At 33.7% G+C, this 23,641-nt stretch overlaps 1 protein-coding gene across 9 annotated transcripts in view; it reads right to left on the minus strand.

The window, feature by feature from the left end:
• Positions 1 to 23,641, minus strand: part of SENP7 (SUMO specific peptidase 7) — a 134,713-nt gene that overhangs the window by 99,238 nt on the left and 11,834 nt on the right. For 8 of the 9 annotated variants that reach the window (XM_025047740.1, XM_025047739.1, XM_025047738.1 and 5 more), the window contains exons 1-4: positions 17,506 to 17,607; positions 14,636 to 14,832; positions 10,191 to 10,240; positions 2,144 to 2,242 (exon numbers count right to left, since the gene is read on the minus strand). In XM_025047740.1, coding sequence (XP_024903508.1) covers positions 2,144 to 2,242; positions 10,191 to 10,240; positions 14,636 to 14,690 — 204 coding nt within the window. In that variant the 5' untranslated portion in view covers positions 14,691 to 14,832; positions 17,506 to 17,607. Of the gene's footprint in view, positions 1 to 2,143; positions 2,243 to 10,190; positions 10,241 to 14,635; positions 14,833 to 17,505; positions 17,608 to 23,641 lie in introns of those variants that run through there. The other variant, XM_006913060.3, reaches the window with a different exon arrangement.

Here is a 23,641-nt window from a genome sequence, read left to right on the forward strand (position 1 = left end):
ACACATTATAACATGGATGAAACGATGAAGGTGAAACAACGGAAAATATATATATATTGGTGTCTGACCCCAGTTCCTGGCACAGAGCTCCTAAAACCCTTGTAATCACCTAAGCAATAAGAGTACTAACTACACAGTACACGTCAGCAACAACGTAACATTTTATTTCCATATACTTTCCATCTGGAGTTGGTTGAAACCATGGATGTGGAACCCAAGAATATGGAGGGCCAACTATATATAATTCATAATTTTTACTCAATTCAATATTCTAACATAAAATACAATATATAAATACAAAGAGACAACATTTTCTTAGTATCTTTTTTCTTCCTATTAAATTGGCAACAATTTTTTTAAATAAAAAAATTGGCAACAATTTTACTGTGCGGTTATACCCAGTGCTAGTAAGTTTGTAGATAACTGGGAGACTTCATTGATGGCAATATAAATTAGTACGAATTTTCTGTGAGACAATTTTGCAATATTTACTAAAACTTAACATACAAATTCCTGTAGACCCAGCAATCACACTCAAAAATGGGCCCCTACAGATGAAAAATGATGTTCACTGTAACACTGTTTCTATTAACAAAACACTGGAAACAACAAAACTAATATCAGTGCACTAAGTAAATAAACTATGGTATGTAGTATATCTTTGGAATACTGCAAAGCCATCAAAAAATAAGAAAGGTAGATCTGGATATGTTAGAAAAAAAGTTTAAGATATATTATTAACTGAAAACAGCAAAGCACAAAACAGTATGTATTTCATGATCCCTTTTGTGCAACAATCAAAAAAAAACAATATAAAAATCATTTGTGGGCATCTGCATTTGTTTTTTTCTTGAAAGGAAAAAGAAACTGTTAATAGTGGTTGCCTTTAGGAAAAAGGGATTTTTTATTTGCTTCCCTTATACCTTTGTATACAGTCCAAATTGTCTAACCTTATAAAATATTTTTTCTTTTTATGTCAATAGAAATCATCTGGTCCCATTTATTATTTCCCTTTTTTGCACATTGTATAAAAACTTCATGATTTAATAACTAAAATTTTAAATAATGTTAAAGCAACTAATATTAATGACAAATCTTTCCTCTGAGAACAAGTTATAATAAATGGTTAATTCTTCTTGTCTGTAACATAAGAACATATATATTCAAAGTTAGTTAAAGTTTATCTTAAAATGCTAGTTATGAACTGAATTTTGTCCCCTCCCCCCACCAAATTCATATGTTGAATCCTAACTGCCAAAATGACTGTATGTGGAGATAAGGCCTTTACAGAGGTAATTAAGGTTAAATGAGGTCATAAGGCAGGGCCCTAATCCAACAGGACTGGTGTCCTTATAAGAACAGAAAGAAATACCAGAGATGTGGGGGCACAAAAAAAGGCCATATGAGGAAACAACAAGAAAATAGTCATCTGTAAGCCACAGAGAGAGGCCTTAAGAGAAACCAAGCCTGTACACATCTCGATCTTGGACTTCCAGCTTCCAGAATTGTGAGAAAATAAATTTTTGTTGTTTAAGCCACCTAGTCAGTGGTATTTTGTTATGTTAGCCTAGCAGACTAATATAGCATCAAATGGATAAACTGGAAAATCTGAGAAAAATTGTCTTTAAAAAACTGACCATGACTTATGCCAGGGAAGAGAAAAAATAATACTTAAAAAGTGCTATCTTAAGCCTTATTCATGAGATCTCTATAATAATGCTTAATAGGGATAAAATTAAAGTCCAGATTTATAATCAGAATATCTTTTGAAAAACAGCTGTGCTACAGTGTTACCCTCTAAGATATGCCTTCAAATTCACAAAAAAAAAGAATGAGCATGTGATTCTAAGAAGCTTGATATTCTCATAAATTTAAAATACAATTTATTTTACAACAATGAGATTTCAATGTCACGAGGAAAACAAGAATGTATAAGGTATGCTCTGATGTAAACTGAAGAAGACCCTAACCTCAGAGCATCAGTTCAACATATGCCAGAAATAAGCTAATTTAAAATCTGCAAATAAGTAATACAAGAAAATCTACAAAAGAACGCATAAGAAAATAAAAATTCAGTTTTACTAAAATATTTTAAACACACCAAATAACACTGTATACTTAAAAGAAATTAGTTTTTATTTACCCCCTGCAAAGAGAGATCCCACCGTTCTGAGCTTCTGAGTTTGGACAGTGATGATTTTACACAAACATCATCTGGTTTTGCATTTAACATCTTTGTTATCTGAAACCAGAATGAGAAAATAATCAGTTTTATTGAAATATAAATAAGAGCTGAATCAGCTAACAGAACCATTATATTATCTGCATTAATATTTTGCTATTAGCTTTAAAGAGTTTTAAATACAGTGCTTAATTTATAGGCAGTTAAGTATAATTTTATTAAAAAAGAAACATCTCATTCAGTATAAAGATAGATAAATGAAGAATCACAATAGCTTCACAACTATTCTCTTACCTATAGTCTCTTCCCCTTCTAATTTTTCAAATGCTATCCCTAGGGTTCTCTAATATACAAATCTAATTATGGCTATAATACTTAAAATGTAACAATAGCACCCACACTTAGAGACAAAACTCTTATCAATCTAAGCTCTTTCACATCACCCACATGCCACAAACTCTATATCCCAACCACATCAAGTTTACTCAGCCTTCTTCAAACATGTCAAATTACTTTAGATCTCTAGACCTTTCTATATACTGTTCCCTCAATCTAGAATGCCCTTCCCTCTTCTCCTTATGAAATATTTCAGATTCTGCTCAAATTTATTCTCTTACCCACACAACTGTCACTTCCACACCAAGGCATTCCTTTCTCTGGGTATTAGTACTTGGTACATTTATATCACATTATTTATATTACACATAGCACACTATAACTGTCTATATATCTATCTTCATCTCCAGGCTGTGGAGGTCCTTAAAGAGAAGGCCCTGACTTAGTCACCTTTATATTGCTTGTTATATGTTGAATGAACAAATGAATGAATATATGCGTCATAGTCACAGTTTGAAATCACTAGTTTCAAACTTAAATATCTTAACTTTCATATTGAAAGTTATAAATGATGGTTAAGCATCAAGTTCGGCCTACAAAATATAATATATAATAAGCACTGTTTCAACTACAACCAGTAACAATCCATAAACTGATTTCAATGAAAGTGAAACAGAAATCAGAAGGATAAAATAAATTAGAAAAAAATGTATCTCGACTCTTTTACTTCACTATCCACCTCTGAGTTAATCCTCCTGGGCATCAATAACTTACTAATTATTTATACTTAATCTATATAAAAAGATACCTCTTTAGAATTCTTCATCTGCAAAAGACAATGTTATCTCTAAATCAATTGTTTCCTTCTATTTTTAATTAGGGAACAATAGTTGCTTTTTCAGAAGATAAGGCAAGGGCTTCTGGCTGTTCACACCCATAAATTCTTTGTGAATAGGTTTTTTAGCCTACACTGGATAATATGGCATATTGTATTTTCTAAAGATGGCCACACCAATAATCCACATCCCATATGCTCTTTTTACAAGGTAACAGTGACAGTGCTCCAACATCAGGTGTGGTTTATGCTCCTTCCCTTGAATCTGGGCCTGTGACTTCCAAAACTAGATCATAAAAAGTAATTATAGCTTCTGCCTATCTCTCACATCCTTGAGTGTTCTTCCCTCCTCCCTCCCTCTTTTTTCTTTCTCCGTCCTTCAGCACTATGGAGGAGAGACTGTTTCGTAACATGAGTGCTGTCTGACCGAAGGGTGGACTGGCCCAGAAAGACTGCTTACTGCAAACTCCCCCTTAAAGACTGTCTCTGATCATTAATCAATGTTCATTCTGACTGAATCAGCATCCCTCCCCTGCCTCCAGCTACATGATGGTTCTTGGAACAGGCTGTTGTCCTGACCTGGTCAAGCATGAAAAGCAATTTCTCATACCTGGAAGCCTTCACATACTAGTACCCATGACTATTCTCCTCTTTGATCCTATATAATTCTTTGGCACCTGTCAACTGGCTCAGGAAATCTACTTCACCTTGCAGCTGCCCAAGATGTGCCTCCCATTTAAGTTTCCCTTAATAAACTCTGCTGATTGCCAGATTGGAGTGGCGAACCTCTTTCTTCAGTCTTTTCCTGCCTTCTGCTTACAGAAGTAGATTTTCATTCTTAGGAGTTTTCCATGGGTCTGCATGTATTAACAGGTACACACACACACACCTCGGAAGCCCAGAGGCAAAGGGTAAAACAATCTTGGCTACTCTGAAGCCATTATGGTAGAAAGATCACTCAGGAGGGCTAAAAAGAAGATTGCCACCAAGACATCTGAGTCTTCCCAGCACAGGTATCAAGCTAAGTGAGTGAGTCTTTAAGATGATTCCAAACCCCTGCCTCCAAGCCAACTTGGCTAACTTCGAGTGGAACAAAAAAAGGCTATCTCTAATTGAACCCAGCAGAAATTCCAGATTCATGAGCAAAATAACTTTAAAACATTAAGTTTGGAGTAAATTTGTTATATGGCCATCGTAATAACCTAAAAAGAGATCAAGCTCAAATCTGCAGGACATCAACCGAGATTTAGTAAGAGTTGGGTACAAGTGTCAAGTATTATGTAAAATGAGTATCTTATAAAAGAATGTTGATGTCCCCTGTGAAAGATTTTATATTCTTTTTTTTTCACATTAACCAATTTTTATCTTTTTACCTATGAGTGGCTTAGACTCAATGTCAATGAATCATTTACTTTAACAAATATTCATGTATACTTCCACTAGTATGGACATAAAATATAATCTACCCTGTTTTCAAACTTCCCCCAAAGTATAGACACATGACATCTGGATAGTAATTAAAACTCTAAACCTGCATTAAAAACCTTGAAAATGTTCACGTACTCTTACTTAGCAATTCTACTTTTAGAAATTTATCCTACAGAAATAAAATCAAAGTACATACATACAAATATTTATGAACAAGGTTACAAAAACTAGAAACAATGATAATAAAAGAATAATTAAAGAAAATCATGGTAAAACAAAACAATGATATTATACAGTTGTTATTAAATAAAATGTTCCAGAATAATTAACAACTTAAAAAATTATTTTCAATATTAGAAAATATGTATGTACAGAATGACCTCTTCTATAATGCAAAAAAAAATCACATATTGAAAAATACATGGAAAGAAATATACAAAAATGTTTAACAGTGATTATCTCTGAATACTGAGATAATTTCATTTTTGTGTTTTCCTATGTTTCCAAATGTTTTATTTTTTTTAATAGGAATACCATGCAATTATTAAAGGCAAGAAAAAATAAACATTTAACCCATTTCCTATTTAGAAAAAAATGTTGTAGCTCACTGCCAGCTTAATTTCATTTTACATAAACACACTCTTTAAGGCTGAAGCGAATCTGACTGGTTTCAATGTGAAAATAAAATATAAAAACTGTTCTTGGAGTTATTTCTAAACAGAACTTGTCTCTAACCTTACTGGAACAGAAATGTATATGACGATCAGTATTTAATAATTTTTTTCGTGTGGTAAATTTCTCAGCACGGAACAACACAAAAGTAGAACATCTAGGATTTAACATTTTCAGCAATCAAGAATTACTGTATTTTGTAAATGGAAATGCCACTACTAAAAACAGAATGTTAAATAGAATGACGTCATCTGTTTCCAAAGACTATCAATATACTAGAGAAATGTGAAAATAATAATAAAAGTGAGATATTTCATGGCAAACTTTGGGGGTAAGGTTCAGACTGCAAATCGCGTTATCTTGGGGTAAACGCTGCAGCTGCAAGCACTGCCGGTGAGTATTCGCAGGGCAAACATGAAATGGGTTAAAGCTCCAGAAAAATCTCTGCTTTAGCTTCCTGGTCAATAAATTATAGATCTAAATCTCTCACTCTAATATTGTATTAGAGTGGCAAGCAGATTTCAGGTAAAACTAACTACTGTCAATTTTTCCTACTCATTTTTTTCTAAATGATTATATTATCAAAAATAATGTAAGTCTTTTTTGCAACAATCTGATCTCTTCCTAGACAAATTTTAATTATGGTCTCAACTGTGTATACAAGCAACAAAGATTCTAAGCTATTAATTCTACAAATCCTATATTATAACTCCATTACAAGAATCAGAATGGATGCCTAATCCATTTTTTAAGTATTTTTTAATAGTCTCTTAATACTTTAAAAATTAAAATTTAATCTGTTCAGGCAAAAATGGGTTATAAATCACTTTCCCTTCAAGTTATACTTAAATACATTGATAGCACTCTAATAACTTCCAAAAAACAAAGCTTAAGAACATTTATTTTATTTATTAATGTTAGATGTGATATAATACTAAACAAGCCATTTAGCAAATCAATTCACGTTGTTACTTTGAGGTTCATTACAGTATTCCCTCAAAAAGAGAATGCTATCAAAAGCAGATAACCCAGGGGAAAAAAATATATGCTGGATTCTATTGACAAGTTATATATTGCTAACACATACTCTTTTTATTTCCCATGTAAATTTGTTTTATTTTTTTATTAAATTTATTGGGGTGACATTGGTTAATAAAATCATATAGGTTTCAAGTGTAGGATTCAATAATATGTCATATGTATATTGCATTATGCATTCACCACCCAAAGTTAGATTTCATTCCATCACCATACATTTGACCCCCTCTACCCATACCTACCCCCCCTCCCCCTCTCTCTGGTAACCATTAAACTACTGTGCGTATCCATTAGTCTCTGCTTGTTTGTCATAACATATACTCTTTAAACTTTTCAGGCTAAAATGATCTTTGCCATGTTCTTAATACAAAACTTCAGAATCTCAATCACTTACTTGTTCAGATACTACATAGATATAAAGCTATTATTTAAAGAAAATTGGGGGTCTGCGCATAGATATGGCTATGACTTACCGAAGAAGAATAAAACTCTTGTTTTCAGTTTTCAAAATAAAGTACCATCCTCCCCATGTATAAATCCAAAGACTATAGATCTCCCCATTAGCAAAATTCAAAGTATTCAAACTCTTTGTCTACATCTATCTGAGAGATCACCCTTGAATTAATCTACACTCAGCTTCCATCAAAAAGCCAGGAATAATTTAGTAGATAATAATGTTCCAAAGATTAAGCTACAAGGATATATGCAGCACTGTTTTTAATTTTTTTTAATTGAAAACTCAAAATTATAATAATAGGATATTGGTTAAATTAATTGTGACACACCCATATAATGGAATATAATGTAGTCATTAAAAATGTTTACCACTGCTTCCCTGGTACTTATGTCTATCTAGTATAGTGTCTAATACATGTTAGGTATCTGATAAATATCTACTGAGCAATACTTTAAATCTGATTTCAGAAAATTATGTTCACAGTATATAGTTAAGTAGAAAAAGCAAATTATAAAACAGAATTTTGTGGTTTTCTATTTTTTAATACTTAAATATTTGTTTATTATAGATGTATAGACAAACTGGAAGAACATACACCAAAGTGTTGCTTTTAGTTGTTTCTGGGTAGTCTTCTTTTTGCTCTAATGAATTTTCTAATTTCTCTACAACAAACTAGTTTTGCTTTAGAAATATTTTTCAAATACTTTAAACTCAAAATGTTGTCAGTATCTTGTCCCTATATCCATCAAAGCTCTAAATCTTTCAGTAATTTATTTCCTTAGCTATCCTAGAAAAAAAGCTATAATATAAACTACTAACAAGAATATGCTAATTTTCTAAGAAATGCTAGAGTTTTAAAATGCAGTAGTACGTCTTTATTTGTATTTTATTGTCGAACAATTAAGTAAGCAAACTGTATATAATGAAATAAAATAAATAAATAAAAATAAGGAAAGAGAGAAAGCTAGAACAAGCCCCGTGGTGTTGGATTAGAATCAAAAGTATCAGTACTGAACTCATGGCTTTTTATAGATGTACAGAGAAGTAGATAGAGAAATAAATATAGAGATGTGTATATGTGTATAGGTTAGCATGCTTATATTTTTCTAGTCCTGTCTTATTGAAAGAGCCTAGATACAATGACACCCAGCAGCAATGAACACACCTAACACTCAGACCTGAGTTTCCAAATACCATCTTCAATAAAAAGAACCAGGGCTCCTTAAAAGTACCTTGTAGTATCAGAAAGTAAGGAATGCTCAAAAAAAGAGCATGTCAAAAGGGCACAGAAGCCAATCTGAAAGATCTCCAAATGCCAAAGCTGGAAAACTTTGATTAACAAAAGCAATAACAATAGTAATACATTACAATCCAGAGAATAAAATAAATACCTACGAATCTATACTGATACAAGTAAATAATTGAATGAATAAATAAATAACAGAGGAAGAGGGACAGCTCTCCATTACAGAAGAATTTTAATTAATAAATATAAAAGGTATGAGGAAAATTAAAAATTACCAATAGGATATCATGTATATAATTGTTACAGGCAAGATCCACTGCAAGATGCTAAAACAGTGGTTGAAAGTTGAGAAGAGATAGTATATTTGCATAGATTCAAAGTATCTCTCCCAAAATATCTATTTATTACAAAGGGAAGGAGAAACTGTACAATATAGTAACCAGGCAGACACCATCTTCAACAGGTGACGAAGACTGACAACATCAGTAATAAGACACATGATCACCATGTACCCACTGATAGGATACATTGAGACGGGTATATCGCTTCTGTTGTATTCTTCCCCAAAAGTTACAACCTTAATCTAATTATAAGAAATCTGAGACAAGATATCTAACAAAACACTGACCAATAAGTACTCTTTAAAAGTGTTATGGTTATGAAAGAAAAAACACTGAAGAACTGTCATTGCAGCAAATCAAGACATGACAACTAAATGCAATGTGGGATCCTGGATTGGATTCTGGAACAGGAAAATGACATTAGTAGAAAAACTGAAGGAATCCAAATAATGTCTATAGTTTAGTTTAAAGTATTACACCAATGTTAATTTCTTAATTTTGATCATTGTATTAAGCTTATGTAAGATATTAATATTGGGGGATCCTAAATGAAGGGTAGACAGGAACTCTGTATTATTCCTATAACTTTCTGTAAATCTAAAGTTACTTGAAAAAAAAACTTAAAAAATACTGTAGTACATCTAAAAATAAGAAAGAGAAATGTATTTACTCAATATTATAAATTTCTAATGGTGGAATTTCAGATTAAATTTCATGAAGCAATAGCCTAAGGCAGAACATTTCACTTCACTGGAGGTATTAAGTAGTAGTCAGTATATGTGTATTTAAAACTAGGTATGGTAGCAATGTTAAGATTTTCTTTTTTACCTGCCTCATTTACCCCACTTAACCTAATCTAGAATTTTATATAAAGGAACCACATCCCACAAATGTGAAGAAAGCCAAGGTACAGAGTACCCAAAGTCATGCTCTCTGTGTGGACTTACAAGGCATTCTTTATTCCCTTTTATAGCTCTCCTGTATGATTTCTTCTCCCTCCTTGTTCTATGAAATGTACCAAATTAAAGTTCTCAGTGACAAAGTCCTCTGTGCATAACTTATAATGCTTCAGAGAAAAGTTATCTAATAAACTATTATAAATCAAGGTACTACTGCATTTAAATCACAAAATTCTAGAGTGAAAAACAGACTTTCTAAAAACCGATTAATTTTTTGAAACACTTCCTAAATAGGTAGAAACTTCACATTTTGCTTGTTTTGCTACTCTTGGCTTATAGAGAAGAAATAAATAAAGGAAAAACAAGAGGTTTAAAAGAACATATTCCAAATAGTAATTGTCAGCACGTGACTTGAGTGTAAGTCTTCTACAGTATTATAATGAATGAACATGAGGTGCTCTAATTTATTCAGTCATCGAAGACTGAATATTTTTTATAAAATCTACAATGAGGCCTAGATAGTATACTTGTACATCTCATAATGATTTAAACAAGGCTGATGCCAGAAAGGGTTTCCTGGTTAACCCTCAGTTAATTAGGATACACACCATTCCCCAAAAAACACCAATTAGTTATGGTTTTACAGTATTTTCTTTACTTTTTAAAAATGTTCTTAAAAAGACAAACAGCAAAATACTTTCATTATAAGTAACTCTAAAGATAATGAATAGGTAAAAAAAAAAAATTAATGCATACCTTATGTAACTCAGAAGATGACTTTTTTCTTTTTCCTTCCGTGACAATTTCTACAAAGACATGGTAAAAATTATCATTTAATAACTAAATGAGATAAACAATGTCATAAAATAAATCCTTTCACAGCCATCTTTGTTTTACACTAACTTATTAGATTTATAATTTACATTAATAGATTTTACAGAACCTGACAGACTAAAAACATAAAGATCAAAAACTAATCAGAAGAACAGCAGATTCTCACAAAATGTCTCCATTAACCAAAATATGTATGATGACATAGAAGAAAAGAAAACTTGGCTCTAAAAACTAAATAAGAATTTTCCTGGCAAAAGCCCTAGCATCTAACAGGTATTCAATAAATGTTAGTTGAACTGTATGACCAGATAACTTCTCAATACTTATGATATAGGGGGCGGGGAGGTGGAGCAGAAGTTGAGAGAAATATTTTTAGTTCCACTACATATCTAAGCATCTACGCAACTGGGAACAGCTTAAGTCTTTCCTCACCAACACTGTTCAGACTTTCTATAGATTTTTCTTTTATGAATCATTCATTCAATCAACAAATATTTATTGAATGCCTATCATGTGCCTGACACTATGCTAGGCATTGAATACAGCGCAGTGAGCAATTTAAACACAGTCTCAGGGTTCCTGGAACTTAAAATTTATTGGAATATATCACAGATTTCATAATAAAAGTGGTAATGATCCACACATATGTGGTCATCTATTTATGACAAACACACCACTGTAATTCAGTGGGAAAGGAACAGTCTTTTCAATAAGCAATGCTGAAGCAATTTGATAACGAAGTGGGAAAATAAACAAACCTAACCTCTACTTCACGCTATACACAAAAATTAATTTTAAATGGATCATAAATTTATGTCAAAGAGAAAACAAATAAAGCTTCTAGAATAAAATGGAGGGGATTATCTTCACAACCTTGGGGTAGGCAAAGATTTTTCAAACATTAGTATTAACCATAAAGAAGAAGATTAATAAACTCAACTTCATTAAAATTAAGAACTTCTGTTGATCAAACCTCATTATAAAGAAAGAAGGCAAGCCACAGACTGAAAGACTATTTATAATACATATATCTACATACAGCACGGTTACTATAATTAATACTATATAGTTCGTACATCTGTCAAAGGACTCATAACCAGAATGTACAAAGAACTCCTACAAAGCAAAAGCAAGACAATCCAACCTTCAAAATGGACAAAAGCCTTGAATAGGTAGTACCCAGGGAGGGAAGGAATGTTGACTAGGACAGGATACAAGTAAGCCTTCTGAGATGCTGGAAAAGTTCTTTATCTTATCTGGGGTGATGGCTATTCAGTTGTATATATTCAAGTATAGAAAGTCAGTAAAACTAAATATTAAAGATATGTATACTGTGCTATATGTAAAACCTCAACTTAAAAATAAAACTTTTTAAATAACAATTAATTTTAATAAATGGACTATAGTTCATCCAGAAACCTATATAGCTGAAATAATTTTTAACCTCATAATACATAGCATTACTTTCACTATATTCATTTCTTAAAGCAAACACTGATACTAGGTTTGTTTTGGAGCATTTTAATAAACAAATGATGTGCCTCTACTTGTGATTATCTGGTATAGCACAGTGCTCAAGAGTACAGATTTTTTTTAATTGAAGAAATGATTTAATTTTAATTTTTTTTAATTTTTAAAAAAATTTTTTCCTTTTTTTTCTTTTTTTTAGGGGAGGGAAAAAAGAAAAAAGAAATGAAAAATTTTTTTTTTATTTTTAATTTTTAAACAATTTTTAAAATTAAATCAAGAGTACAGATTTTAAAGCCAGACAATCTAAATTTATATCTTGCTTATTAGTTATCACTTCTCAGAGATTCGGTTTCTCATTTTTAAAACAGGGCAGAATATCCAACTTTTCAATTGTTAAGGTTAAAGTGAGACGGTCTATATTAAAGTATTTAGCATTATGTCTGTCAAATAGTGCAAAATAAAGGTATTACAATATTTTATATTAAAATATCCCCCTTTAAGAGAGCTTGGTACTCTATATTATAGTATTAGCACAAAGGAAAATCTCTATTCTCATTCTAAATATATGAGTCAAAGAATTAAAAAGCATGACTTTTTCCCAAATAGCTTGTAGAATCATTCATTCACTTATTCATTCCATAAACATTTACTTAGGATAATTACCATTGCTAGGTCCTATGCAAAGCTTATTTTATTTCATCCTTACAAAAACCTCATGAGATCAGTAAAGGTATTATCTCTATTTTATAGATGAAGAATTTACGTTTGAAGAATCCAAATAACTTGCCCAAAGTCACCATATTGATCCATCACTGGTCTGACTCCAGAGGTGGTATCCTTAACCAGTATGCTCTAGGTACGCTAGATGCTATGGGGATTAAAGATGAATAAGATAGTCTCTGTCAGAGTTAATAGTAAAACAACATAGACTAAACAATTCAGCGAGTTACAATATATGATGGCATCTGATAAACATCATGTAAGAGGTGCAAAAACTAATGGAAATGCAGAAATAGGTATAATTTGAGTTAAGAGAGAGTTCTTGGAAAGACATAATTGAACTGGGCTTTGAGGTAAGTTCTAGATGAGTAAGTTTTAGATAGACAGTTAGGATGAAGCAGCCCACATTAACGAGCCTCCTACATTACTGAAGACTCACATTAGTTATCCATCTGGAATAACTAGGTCTTTGGAGCTACACAATCCTATCCATAACTTATTTCCTGTGTTACCATGTCCATCTAATCTACTTTCCAATCCTCTGCCAACAAGCCTGGGAATTACATTCACCACCCTAGATGCCAATCCCTACAGCTGATTACCTTGCTTCTCTCATCTCTTATGGAAACTCTACCCTTTCATCTACATTTTTTACATTTCTTTGCTAGCCCACTATATTCCCTTCCAGAGTCAATACAATTTCCTTAAATTCTGAATCTTTTCCTTGAACATTTCCTCTACCTTAGTTTAACTGAATTCTAGCTTTTTAGACTACAGTATTTTTTATAAAAAGATTTTCTCAAGAAGAATCTTCTCCCACTTAAAAAAAAACCAGGACTAGGGATTAACAATCTCCTCCCCTAACTACCACTTCCAATTAATATTCTATCTTTACTGCAATAATTCCTCTTCTAAAATACCCACAAATTGGATATATGACCTTACCCATTGATCACCACTGACCCAAGACCTTCCCTAATATTCCTAGAATATTCTGACACTCAATTCATAGTTTGTCTATCACTAAAATCTACCATCATTCTAAACCTCTAAAACTTCCATTAATCTACTCACTCAGTACAAAGGACTCACCTTAATGCACTCCAACAAATTTCCTCCACATATTCCCATTTCAAAAACACACATTCGTGAATGGATTTAAGGAACAGCACTGCATTTCTCAAGTTCTCAAATGTGAATCTTTCAATCTACAACATACTATCCTTTGGTCCTTCCATTTCCTCACTCACATTGAACACATTTTTTGCCCGCACATCTTGTCATATCCTTTAACCCTAACTAAATTTATTTATTTTTCTTTCAAATTCTTCTTCTGGACTTCTTAGCACTGCCGAGGTCACATAATTGTTGTAACTACAGCTACTACTACTACAAACTCACACTTGTTTTAAGACTTTCAAAATTACTTAATAGTTCTTGTATTCATACCTAATCGACCTCCTACTCTATTTTGAGCTCCCAGTACCATTTGAAAGTCTCTTTCTCAAAAGATGATCTTCCCTCCTATTTCACTTAGAAGCCATAATTGCAATGTCCTTAACTTTTTGAAATTTGTATCTTTATCCCTCTTCCCTCCTTTCTGCATGTCTCAACTGTCCCTTGATTACTCTCCCATTTCTTCTGGATCCTCGTCCCATCAATTATCTCCTACCTGATAACTTTCTCTCTCCACTGATCCCTTTCCCACTCCCTACAAACCTGATTTGCCTTTTATTATCTTTAAAAAAAAAAAGAAAGAAAAAACTTCCTTTCTACATAATTTCCCACTCTAGCTTGTTCCGGAAATCTCCTTTCTTTCACATTTCATTTTTCCTGTTTCCTTACAACCACTCATTTGTTCAACATCCTGAAATCTGACTTTTGTCCCTACTGCTCTATATCTAAACCAGTGGCAACTGAGTTTAACTCACTGATTGACATTGCTTTTCACTCTCCTACCTTGCTTCTCAAACCTATCGCATTCTTAATCTGCCTAACTGCTTACCATCCTTACTTTGAAATTAAATGTATGTGATTCAAAACTTTTCTCACTCTAAACTACTTCTGTAATTCCATTCATTCCAATGGCTTCAGCTAACATCTCTGTAAATAAAGTAATTTTATCATGATTAATTAGATTCTCATTTCAAACTTTGATTATGGTTTATTATACTTACGATGCAAAATATGCAGAGATCCCATGGGCCTACAGGCAAATGAAAGGTGTATCATCAGGGGATACTAGATTCTCAAGATGAAATTAGGCGAGGAAGGGAAGTTTCAAAATGAAGCAAGCTTGAAAAACACTGCATGCTCAGTCAATTCTTTTGGAGAGGCACAGTGTACAAGAGCATAGCAAAGGCTCTGAAAAATCCTGCAGTAAATAAAATTTTCTGGTAACTACAGTTGTTACACGTAATTGCCCATGGAATCTCCTTTTTTCCAAGTAGGCTCACTAATGTACTGTGACAGTAAAAAATTAAAATTTGTAATCACAATTTTGTAACCAGATCCCGGCTCTTCTTATTTGCTATTGCTAACAGCTGCTTACCCTCCCTAAATCCCAGTTTCCTCATCTGTAAATCAGAAACAACTACCTCAAAAGGCTTTTGAAAGCATTAAAGTTTGTAAAATTCTTAGCACACTGCTTAGTATCTAAGTACTCAGAAAATATATATGTACACTTAACTCAAACGAGAGTGAACACAGATCTTGAAGAATGTTGCCAGAAGCAACCAGTTGAAACCTGAAATTTACTTGAACGTTCCTGTTTTAATTCAAAAACTCATTTGAAAATTGTGATCTATGACTCCAAATACGTTATACTTTTGTTGCTGTTAAATTTTTCTAATGGTTATTCTCCCTTGAATGACCCATGCAATCAATTATTTCATTCAACTCTTAGTGGATCTGTCTCTGGTACTAATAATTTTTTTATGTGTCTCCATCTAATTTACTGCTTTTGATATGCTATGAACTAGGAAAAAAGATAATCATGCTTATAAATAATTTTAAAATAGTCGATATACTCTGAAAAAGGGCTTGAGAAACTTCTTTTAAGTGAATTTTAGCATATAGACTTTGTGACTTCTCTCATTGCTTAGAAATGTTCTGTGCTAAATTCCTGATTCATGGCCCCATTCCAGAAAAGCAGGGTAATCAGAGGTTTTCTGGTTCTACTTAAGGAATTTTTTATTTTAACAGAGTAATTGATTTAAGCCAATAAATTTTCAAAAAAAAAAAATTGAGAAAAATGGCATTGTTACATATTTTCAAATCTTTTTAATGTCTGGCTTAATAAGACAGCTGACTTCCATCAGCTTCTGCATTCAATTTGTTGTGATACATGTCATATAGCCCCTGAAAAACTCTATTGCACATATGTAGGCTAATAAGAGGGAAAAGCAAACAATGTCTTAAAACATTATGAAAATAGTTCTGACCTCACAGATCCAAAAGGGTCTTAGGGAATCCAGAGGTCCCCAGAACACCTTAAGAACCAGTGCTCAAAGCAGATACAGCCATGCTGGAAGCCATCCCACTTGCAGTTATCAGTTATGTGAAACCATAAATACTTAGTGTTTAGCTTAAACCAGCTGCAACTGGGTTTCTGCTACTTACAACTAAATGAGTTCTGAGCAAAACACCCAATGTAACCCTTCAGAGTTCTTCCTTGTTTAAGAGAAAGTTTAGGGAAACCTTGTGCATAAAGGAAACCTTGTGCATAAAGGAAACTTTGAAACTTGTCTCTTTTTTCCTACTGCTATCCTTTCTTCTACCTCTAACATAGAATTATTCGTGTTTTATTAATCAAATTCCTTTCTTTGGGTACTTATGAAATTCTGATGACCATAAATGTCACTTCCAGACATGAGTTCCAGTTAGCAACTACTAATAAAATGGCAACTGCAAGCGTATAACTGGCATACAGAATCCAGAATTCCTTGAAATGTGAATAATCCTTTGTTTTATTTCCAGGAATTGATGTGGAAAAAAATTAAATATACACTATTAAGAAAAGAATCATTCTTAAAAATTAATGTTCCATCTCTTAAAACCAGATGAATACTGGAGAATAGCTATGTAATATTAGATTTCAGAATGGTTTTTAATTATATGTTAACAATTACCTTTCCGAAAGAACAGCTCCAAAAAGATAAGTCATCAGAAAAAAAATTCCTCTCCAGAGGAGTAACTAACACAAATATCAGTGTCTTTTAAGAATTAACAAGAAAAACTTGCTGACTGAGAGGAGCCCTACCTCATATTCTACAACTTCACTTTGGTGTCTCCCAGATGTATTACCCAAGACTAAAGATAGTCATTTAAAGCGCAAAGCAATCTCAAAAACAAAAACATGTTGAGGGGAAAAAAAATATGCTGAGAATAAAAACACAACGAAGGAACGGCTTTAAATCCTTTGTTCGACTTTTTAATCCCTTTTCGAAGGAGGAGGAGGAGGCTGGGAAGAAAAAGGTTATTAAGCGGGCCAGTTCAGAAGGAGACGTGTTGCAGCATTTATCCGACGAATGAAGTGTCAATTAGCGAGACCTGACTTTCCATCTTTGCAGCCGCTCTACCTGCCGGGGGGGTAGGGGGGAGGGTAGTAAATAAGAGGCGAAGTCGACACTAAAGAAATAGAGAAAGTGGGATCAGGAGCTGAGAAGCTGGAAAAGAAACTGGAACATTGGCGAAATTACAAGGAAGGCGTGGCAGGAGAGCCGCAAGCCAAGCGGTTAAGATCCGTGGGCCGATAAGACTCTGCAGGGTGTTCGCAGGAAGAGAAAAAAATGAGATGTTGGGGTGAAGAGCTGCCAAGGCTTCGGTGACAGCTCGGACTGGGTGTTCGATTCGCAGAGGCGGGGGTGACACGGGAGTCTTTTATTGTGCGCGCCCCTCGGTTCCCTCCCCTCCCCGCCCCCGCTTGAGCCCCAGCCGGAGCTCGAGCCCTCGCAGTTCGGGGCCGCAGCACCCGCCGCTGCCTGTGCCTCCCACTTGCCCAAGGTGGGAGACACTTATGCTCAACCTTCCTCCGACCCTTTCTCACCGGATGAAGATCGGCGTCGCCCGGCCTTCCCCCTGTCCATCTTCTCCTCCTCCTCCAGCTGGAGTCACAGTTGCAGTCGCTGTCACCTCAAGACCCCTCGGCCTGGGGGAGGGAGGGGGAGGGGAGAGAGGGGTAAAAAAAAAAAGCCAGGAACGTGTGAACTGCGCTTGCGCAAGAGCCGTCGTCGGCCCTTAGACCGGAAATCAGTAGCCCCTCCCACCTCCACCGGAAATTACTTTCTGGGACCTGTTTTTTTCTGCGGGTTGCCACATGAAGTCCTTTTTTTAAGGGTGGGGTTTTTTTTCCATTGTCTCTGCGCCTATGACAAAGTGAAGCTGGGTGCAAAGTTTTAGCCCGAGGTCTGCAACGGCTTTGCTAACTTGGAAGACTAAATCGCCGAAAAATTAAACAGGAAACTTTAGGAATTCCACCAGTGCACGGAATCTTGCGAGGTGGCCCCAGAAGTATGAGAATTAAACGTTACTCTTTTTGTAGTCTTAATTTCATTACGGTCCCTCCAATTATTTTTCCATCAATGCGCTTCCTCGACTCAGAAACAAGTGTTTTAAGACGGCAAAATCACTTAATAGCCTGGCGATTAGTTTAGCAGTTGGAGTGGAAATAAATTAGGTCAGCTGAGGAAATAAAAAATCAAGATCTCTTTAAAATTCAAGCTCGTTTTTTGAAGACCAGGAAAAAAAAGATGAGCTAGACGTCAGTTTTTAAAAACAAAATGCTGAGATGAGATGTTAATAAAAAGCAGGTGGTTGTAAATTGGAATTCGTTCAACTTTTATTTACAGTACTGAAGGGCATAGCCCTGTCCTCAATGAACTCAACTTTTAGACTATTTTTTAGTCCTTTCAAAGGGCCCATAAGTTTAGAAAATTGCCCTATTTTGTTAGCCATAATGGATATATGGGAATATTTATTTAACTATGTAAGCTTTAATCACAATAGCCTAACAAAATTCAAAAGAGCGCTCTAGTCAACGGCAAAATTATATTGTAAATAATGTTCCGAGCTAGAAAGAACCCTGGAGATACTTGAGTTTAGCATCAGCTACTCTCTCCCCATTTTACCAAGGTCAGCAAAGGGCCCTGCCCAACTCTCCACTAGAGAGCAGTCTGCTACTTCTGGAGTTTTGCATCTTAATGACTGCATGGTCTGTGCTGAGGCAGAGGTAAGCCTCCAGGTGTTTAGCCTATTGGGCTGGGGGAGTGTCTAAAAGGCCGGAGTAGCTGAAAAGTAGAAATACTTCAGGGGTTGCTGAGAATGAAATTCACTACAAGAATTTCATTTACAGGCTCTAGTTTATTTCTGTTTAACAAATAAAAACATTGCTTACTGAAAAATGTATGAATTTTAAGTTTAATCATAAATCAGCCTTTTTTATTCAGTAATTTAGTGCAAGAATCAAACCGGCTTAATTTATAAGCCAATTTTATAGGACAAATTAACTGCAAAAGATGGAAATAGAGCTGAGAGATGGAAACGTGAAAAAGGAAAGTGTAAGTAGGCCTAATTCATTTCCACCAAAACTAGCAGCTTCCATAAAAGTGGTTTTAAAATTTAGAGGTAAAAAGGGAACTTATGCAAAATGAAATTATAAGAAGTTAAATTATTCAGCATGCAAATATATCATTTAAATTTGTTACTGAACCAAATATAGCATTTTTGCTAATAGTGAGCCAGGTTGTTTCTTTGAATTGGAGCTTGTTTTGAATAACACATTTGAAGATAAATGACCTTTAAACTCAAGAATTTAAAATTTACAGTCTACAGCCGTGCCACCCTGAGCAAGCCCAATCCTGTCTGATCTTGGAAGCTAAGCAGGGTCTGGCCTGCTTGGATAGGAGACCACCTAGGAAGACCAGGTGCTGTAGGCATAAAAAATTTTTTAAAATAAAGGATTGTAAGCTGACAAGGTCCTTGCAATCTGTGAGTTCAACCAAGGGTTGCCTCGCCCAAAAAAGAAAAAAAAAAAAGAATTTCAAATTTGCTCTTTAACCAGCATTTTTATTGTTTTAGCTTTCACAATCTACTGCATAGTTGACTGTATTACAACCAACTAAAAGACTAAAAAGTTCAATTTCTAATCTTGAGGGAGTCATTTAACAACCTAATTTTGCCTTTTATGATAGACTAAGTGATCTTTTATAGTGCTTTACTTTGTTCAGCTGAAAGTTTCCTTATATGAAAGTCCTTATATGAAAGTCAAAAAATAGTGAATGATTTTCTTGGTATGTTTGGGGATAATGTTATTTTTTTTTTTTTCATTTTATGTACGTTTAGCTCACACTATATAGAGCCTTTTAAATTAAAATCATTTGAGATTAGAAATTCATCAACCCAGCATTTTATAAGATGGTGGGCTGGTTTGATCTTAATGGATATGGTTCTTTATTGAGTGTTCAAAGTATGTATTAAGTATTTAAATTACGTATTCATTATATTTTTGTCTTAATGGTGAGTATGGTTTTAATAGTGGCAGTGTGAAATTGGTCAACCCTTTATTTTACCCCTTGATTAACAATTTCTTTGAAGAGAGATTAATGAAATCTACAAAAGGCCCTTTCTCATCACAAGTGAATTAACTAAAAGTACAATATGAATATAAATAGATTTGGAAGAGCACTGGGGACATCTTGACTTCCTAAACTTTTTAGAAATTTAAATGAACAAAAATAAACAATCTAAAATTCCTTACCATGGGCTCCAGGAAAGCCTAGATTTCACAGATATTTGGAGTCCTGTGTCATTTGGTATTCACCTCATTTTCATTAGTAGTCAATTCTTATCCTTAAAATATTGAGAATTTTTACGTGAAGGAAGTTTTTCTTCCACAGATAAATGAAGTAACATGATTAATAAAAAGATGTGGACAGGCTGTTTGGTTTCAATGATATCTTCCTTTGTAAAGCAATCAGTAATTATAACTACCCTGAAATGGAATAACCTGTTTCTAGAAGTTATGAAAACGTGCAGTAACTCAGGGTATTTGAGAAACAGATAGGTATTCTTATGTCCTGGAAGCTGTAGAAGGAATCTATGCACAAACCTTTAACCTAAGATCCCTAAACTGTCATTTGGCCCTGGGACGGAGCCCAAGATATCCTGTACATACATCACTAATTTCTTTGAAGTGTTCTATCTTAAAATGTTGTGTTTATTTAGCATTCTACACCTTAATATATTTGGTTGATTTTAATTAAAAATTTTTACTTCATGTTATAATTTAATAAAATTGAGGCTTTAGGTAGTCTCATCTTCTTTATCCTATAATATTTGGTACCCACTTACCTCTGAATTTGCACTCCAAATCAAGGAGCATAGGATCTAGGACTGGACAAAATGTATAAATCTAAAATGTAGCTGTCAGAATTATTTGGGAAAACCATTTTTAAATTACCTGTTTCCAAGTCCCTCCTCAGACCTCTTGAATCAGAATTTCCTAGAAGTGGAGCCTAATAATCTATATGTTTAAAAAGGTTCCCAGGAAGACATACCAGTTTAAAAAAAAAAAAAAAAAAAACAGAAAAAGTATAAAACTAAACTGCTAAACTATAGGTCCTAGGGCTGCACACTCAAAGTAAAAACCATTAAGAAATATAAAGCAGTGGTTACTTGTAGAGGGAGGGATAGGGCAGTTAATGAAAGGCATGTTAGGAATGACTGGCAAGGCCAGCCTAGGGTGGTTACAAGGGTGTTTCACTGAACTATTAATTTTAAAAACTCTCCTAGGAAATTCTGTGGCATACTCAAATTTGAGAATGTGGTGACCAAGATGTGGTGACATCTGACTTTCTTTCTGTCCCTAATATCCTATTTTCTATAAATCTTTGCCTCAGGTGGATTAAATTCAGCTTTAGTCTTTCCTGGAGAGAGGTAGGCAGGGGGAAAGGATACTATTTCGTTAACTCTTTTTTGAAACTTCTACATATATAATTTAATAAGCTCTATCATTTTCTATTTTCTACAATTAACTAAATGGAATTACTGTATGCAATTATAATTTTTTCTTAAAAAAACTCCTAGTTGCATTCTGTGCTGGGAAAATTAGTACTGCTCTTGTACTAAAACAATAATAGTTTTCTTAAAATATGTTTTACAGTGGTTTTTTTCTGTTTTTTCAATTAATTAAAACAAGCTTATTTTTTTATTTAGATATTTTTAAATATTCTGAGCAAAGCATCCTTCAGTCTGCTTCTTAATGGCATAGGATATACAAAAGGACCTCTTTCTTAAATATACCAACAGATGGTAATTACTGTAATAGGGTATTACTGGGTAACCAGGAGCAAAAGGGAAATAAATAAGGAGTTATTACTAATGGGTACAAAGTTACAGTTTTGCAAGATGAAAAATGTTCTGTGGATAGGTGGCAGTAATGGTTGCACAATAATGTGAATGTACTTAATGTTACTAAACTGCATACCTAACAGTGGTTAAAATGGTAAATTTTAGTATATTTTACCAGTTTTTAAATAAATAAAAATAATAACCACATGTAGAGCAAGTCATAATAGCTGTGCCACCTAAACCAGATTACTAAAAAGACCTAATTTGAAATTATTATTAATATATATTCTTTTTTTATATCAGTCAACATAAAATGACTAGACTGCTTGATATTTGTCTAACAAATGTTCTCACTAAATTTTGGTAAATGAATGAAATACACAGTCAAATACTATGTCTTTTTTTTTTTTTTTGGTGACATTGGTTAACAAAATCATTGGGTGTACAATTTAACAGTAAGGCACATATATATTGCATTGTGTGTTCCCCTTCCATAGTTAGATTTCTTTCTGTCACCACATATTTGACCCCTTTTATCCTATTTACCTCTTCCCTCACCTCCCCACCCCCCACCCTCTGGTAACCACTAGTCTATTGTCCATGTCCATGAGTCTCTGTCCAGTTCATTTATGGCTTTTAGGTTTATATCCCACATATAAGTGATATAGTGGTTTTCAACTTTGTCTTATTTTGCTTAGCATGATTATCTCGAGGTCCATCCATGTCACAAATGGCAGTTTTTCAACTCTTCTTATGGCTGAGTAATATTCCATTGGAATACTATGCATTTTTAATATCACTGGTAAAAATTAACCTTATCTCAGGCTTCTAGAGCTGCCTGAGTTACTTTGAGTATGTCATTTTACCTTTGAAAGCCTCACTTCTCTATAAAAATAAATATATTAGCTAAGAATAAAATAAATATATTAGCTAAGAACATCCCTTGCAGCTCTAACAATATTATTCTGGTAGCAAATCTGCCTTATTCCAACCCATTCTTTAGAAAACTAGGCATATAAAACAGTTTTATTCTCTCCTTTATTTAAATGGACCACCTCGATTTGCAAAAGAGAAAACATATACATAGATGCATAGGATATTCTCAAAATAATTCATAATTCTACATTTATTAACTTTAGAATTATAGAAAAAGTTTCTGTAGTTTTTCAAAGCTTTGTGTGCATCTTCTCCTATATGTATTGCTAGAGGGCTTTTGTTCTTTACTTCCTTATGCCCTTAGCAAAAATCATAAAAATATTTAAGTGCCTACTATTCACCAGGCACTATCCCAAGAACTAGAGATACAGTAATAAACAAAATGAAGTCCTTGTCCCTGCTCTCTTAGAACTTACACTCTAATGGGGAGAAGTAGACAATAAACAAGTATATTTCACAGCTGATAAGAAAATAAATGAAAGGATGAAAGTGGGGAGAGACGAAAGAAAAAGAAGAGAAAGAAGAGGAAGGAAGGAAGGAAGGAAGGAAGGAAGGAAGGAAGTTTCTTTGACTTGATTTATCCATAATCTTTCCCAGTGATTATAGCAAAGAGGGAAGAGGGAGGAAAAAGAAATACAAAATGAACGGGTTTGATTGCGTGCTAGGCTTACAAATGTAGACTATTCAAATCTGCATTTTACATATATTCCACCTCCTTTTTAAAACGAGTCAAGGTTTTGATGGCACACTTCAATTACCATCCCAAAGTGCAATACTCAGAAAGAAAGAAAGAGAAAGAAAGAAAGAAAGAAAGAGGAAGGAAGGAAATGAGAAAAAAGCATCAGACGAAGAGCTCAGAGAAAGTTCTCTGGTCAGTTTACAAGTAGGAAGAAACTTTA

This window comes from Pteropus alecto, unplaced genomic scaffold (genome assembly GCF_000325575.1).
Source record: "Pteropus alecto unplaced genomic scaffold, ASM32557v1 scaffold20, whole genome shotgun sequence".
Taxonomy (NCBI): Eukaryota; Metazoa; Chordata; class Mammalia; order Chiroptera; family Pteropodidae; genus Pteropus; species Pteropus alecto.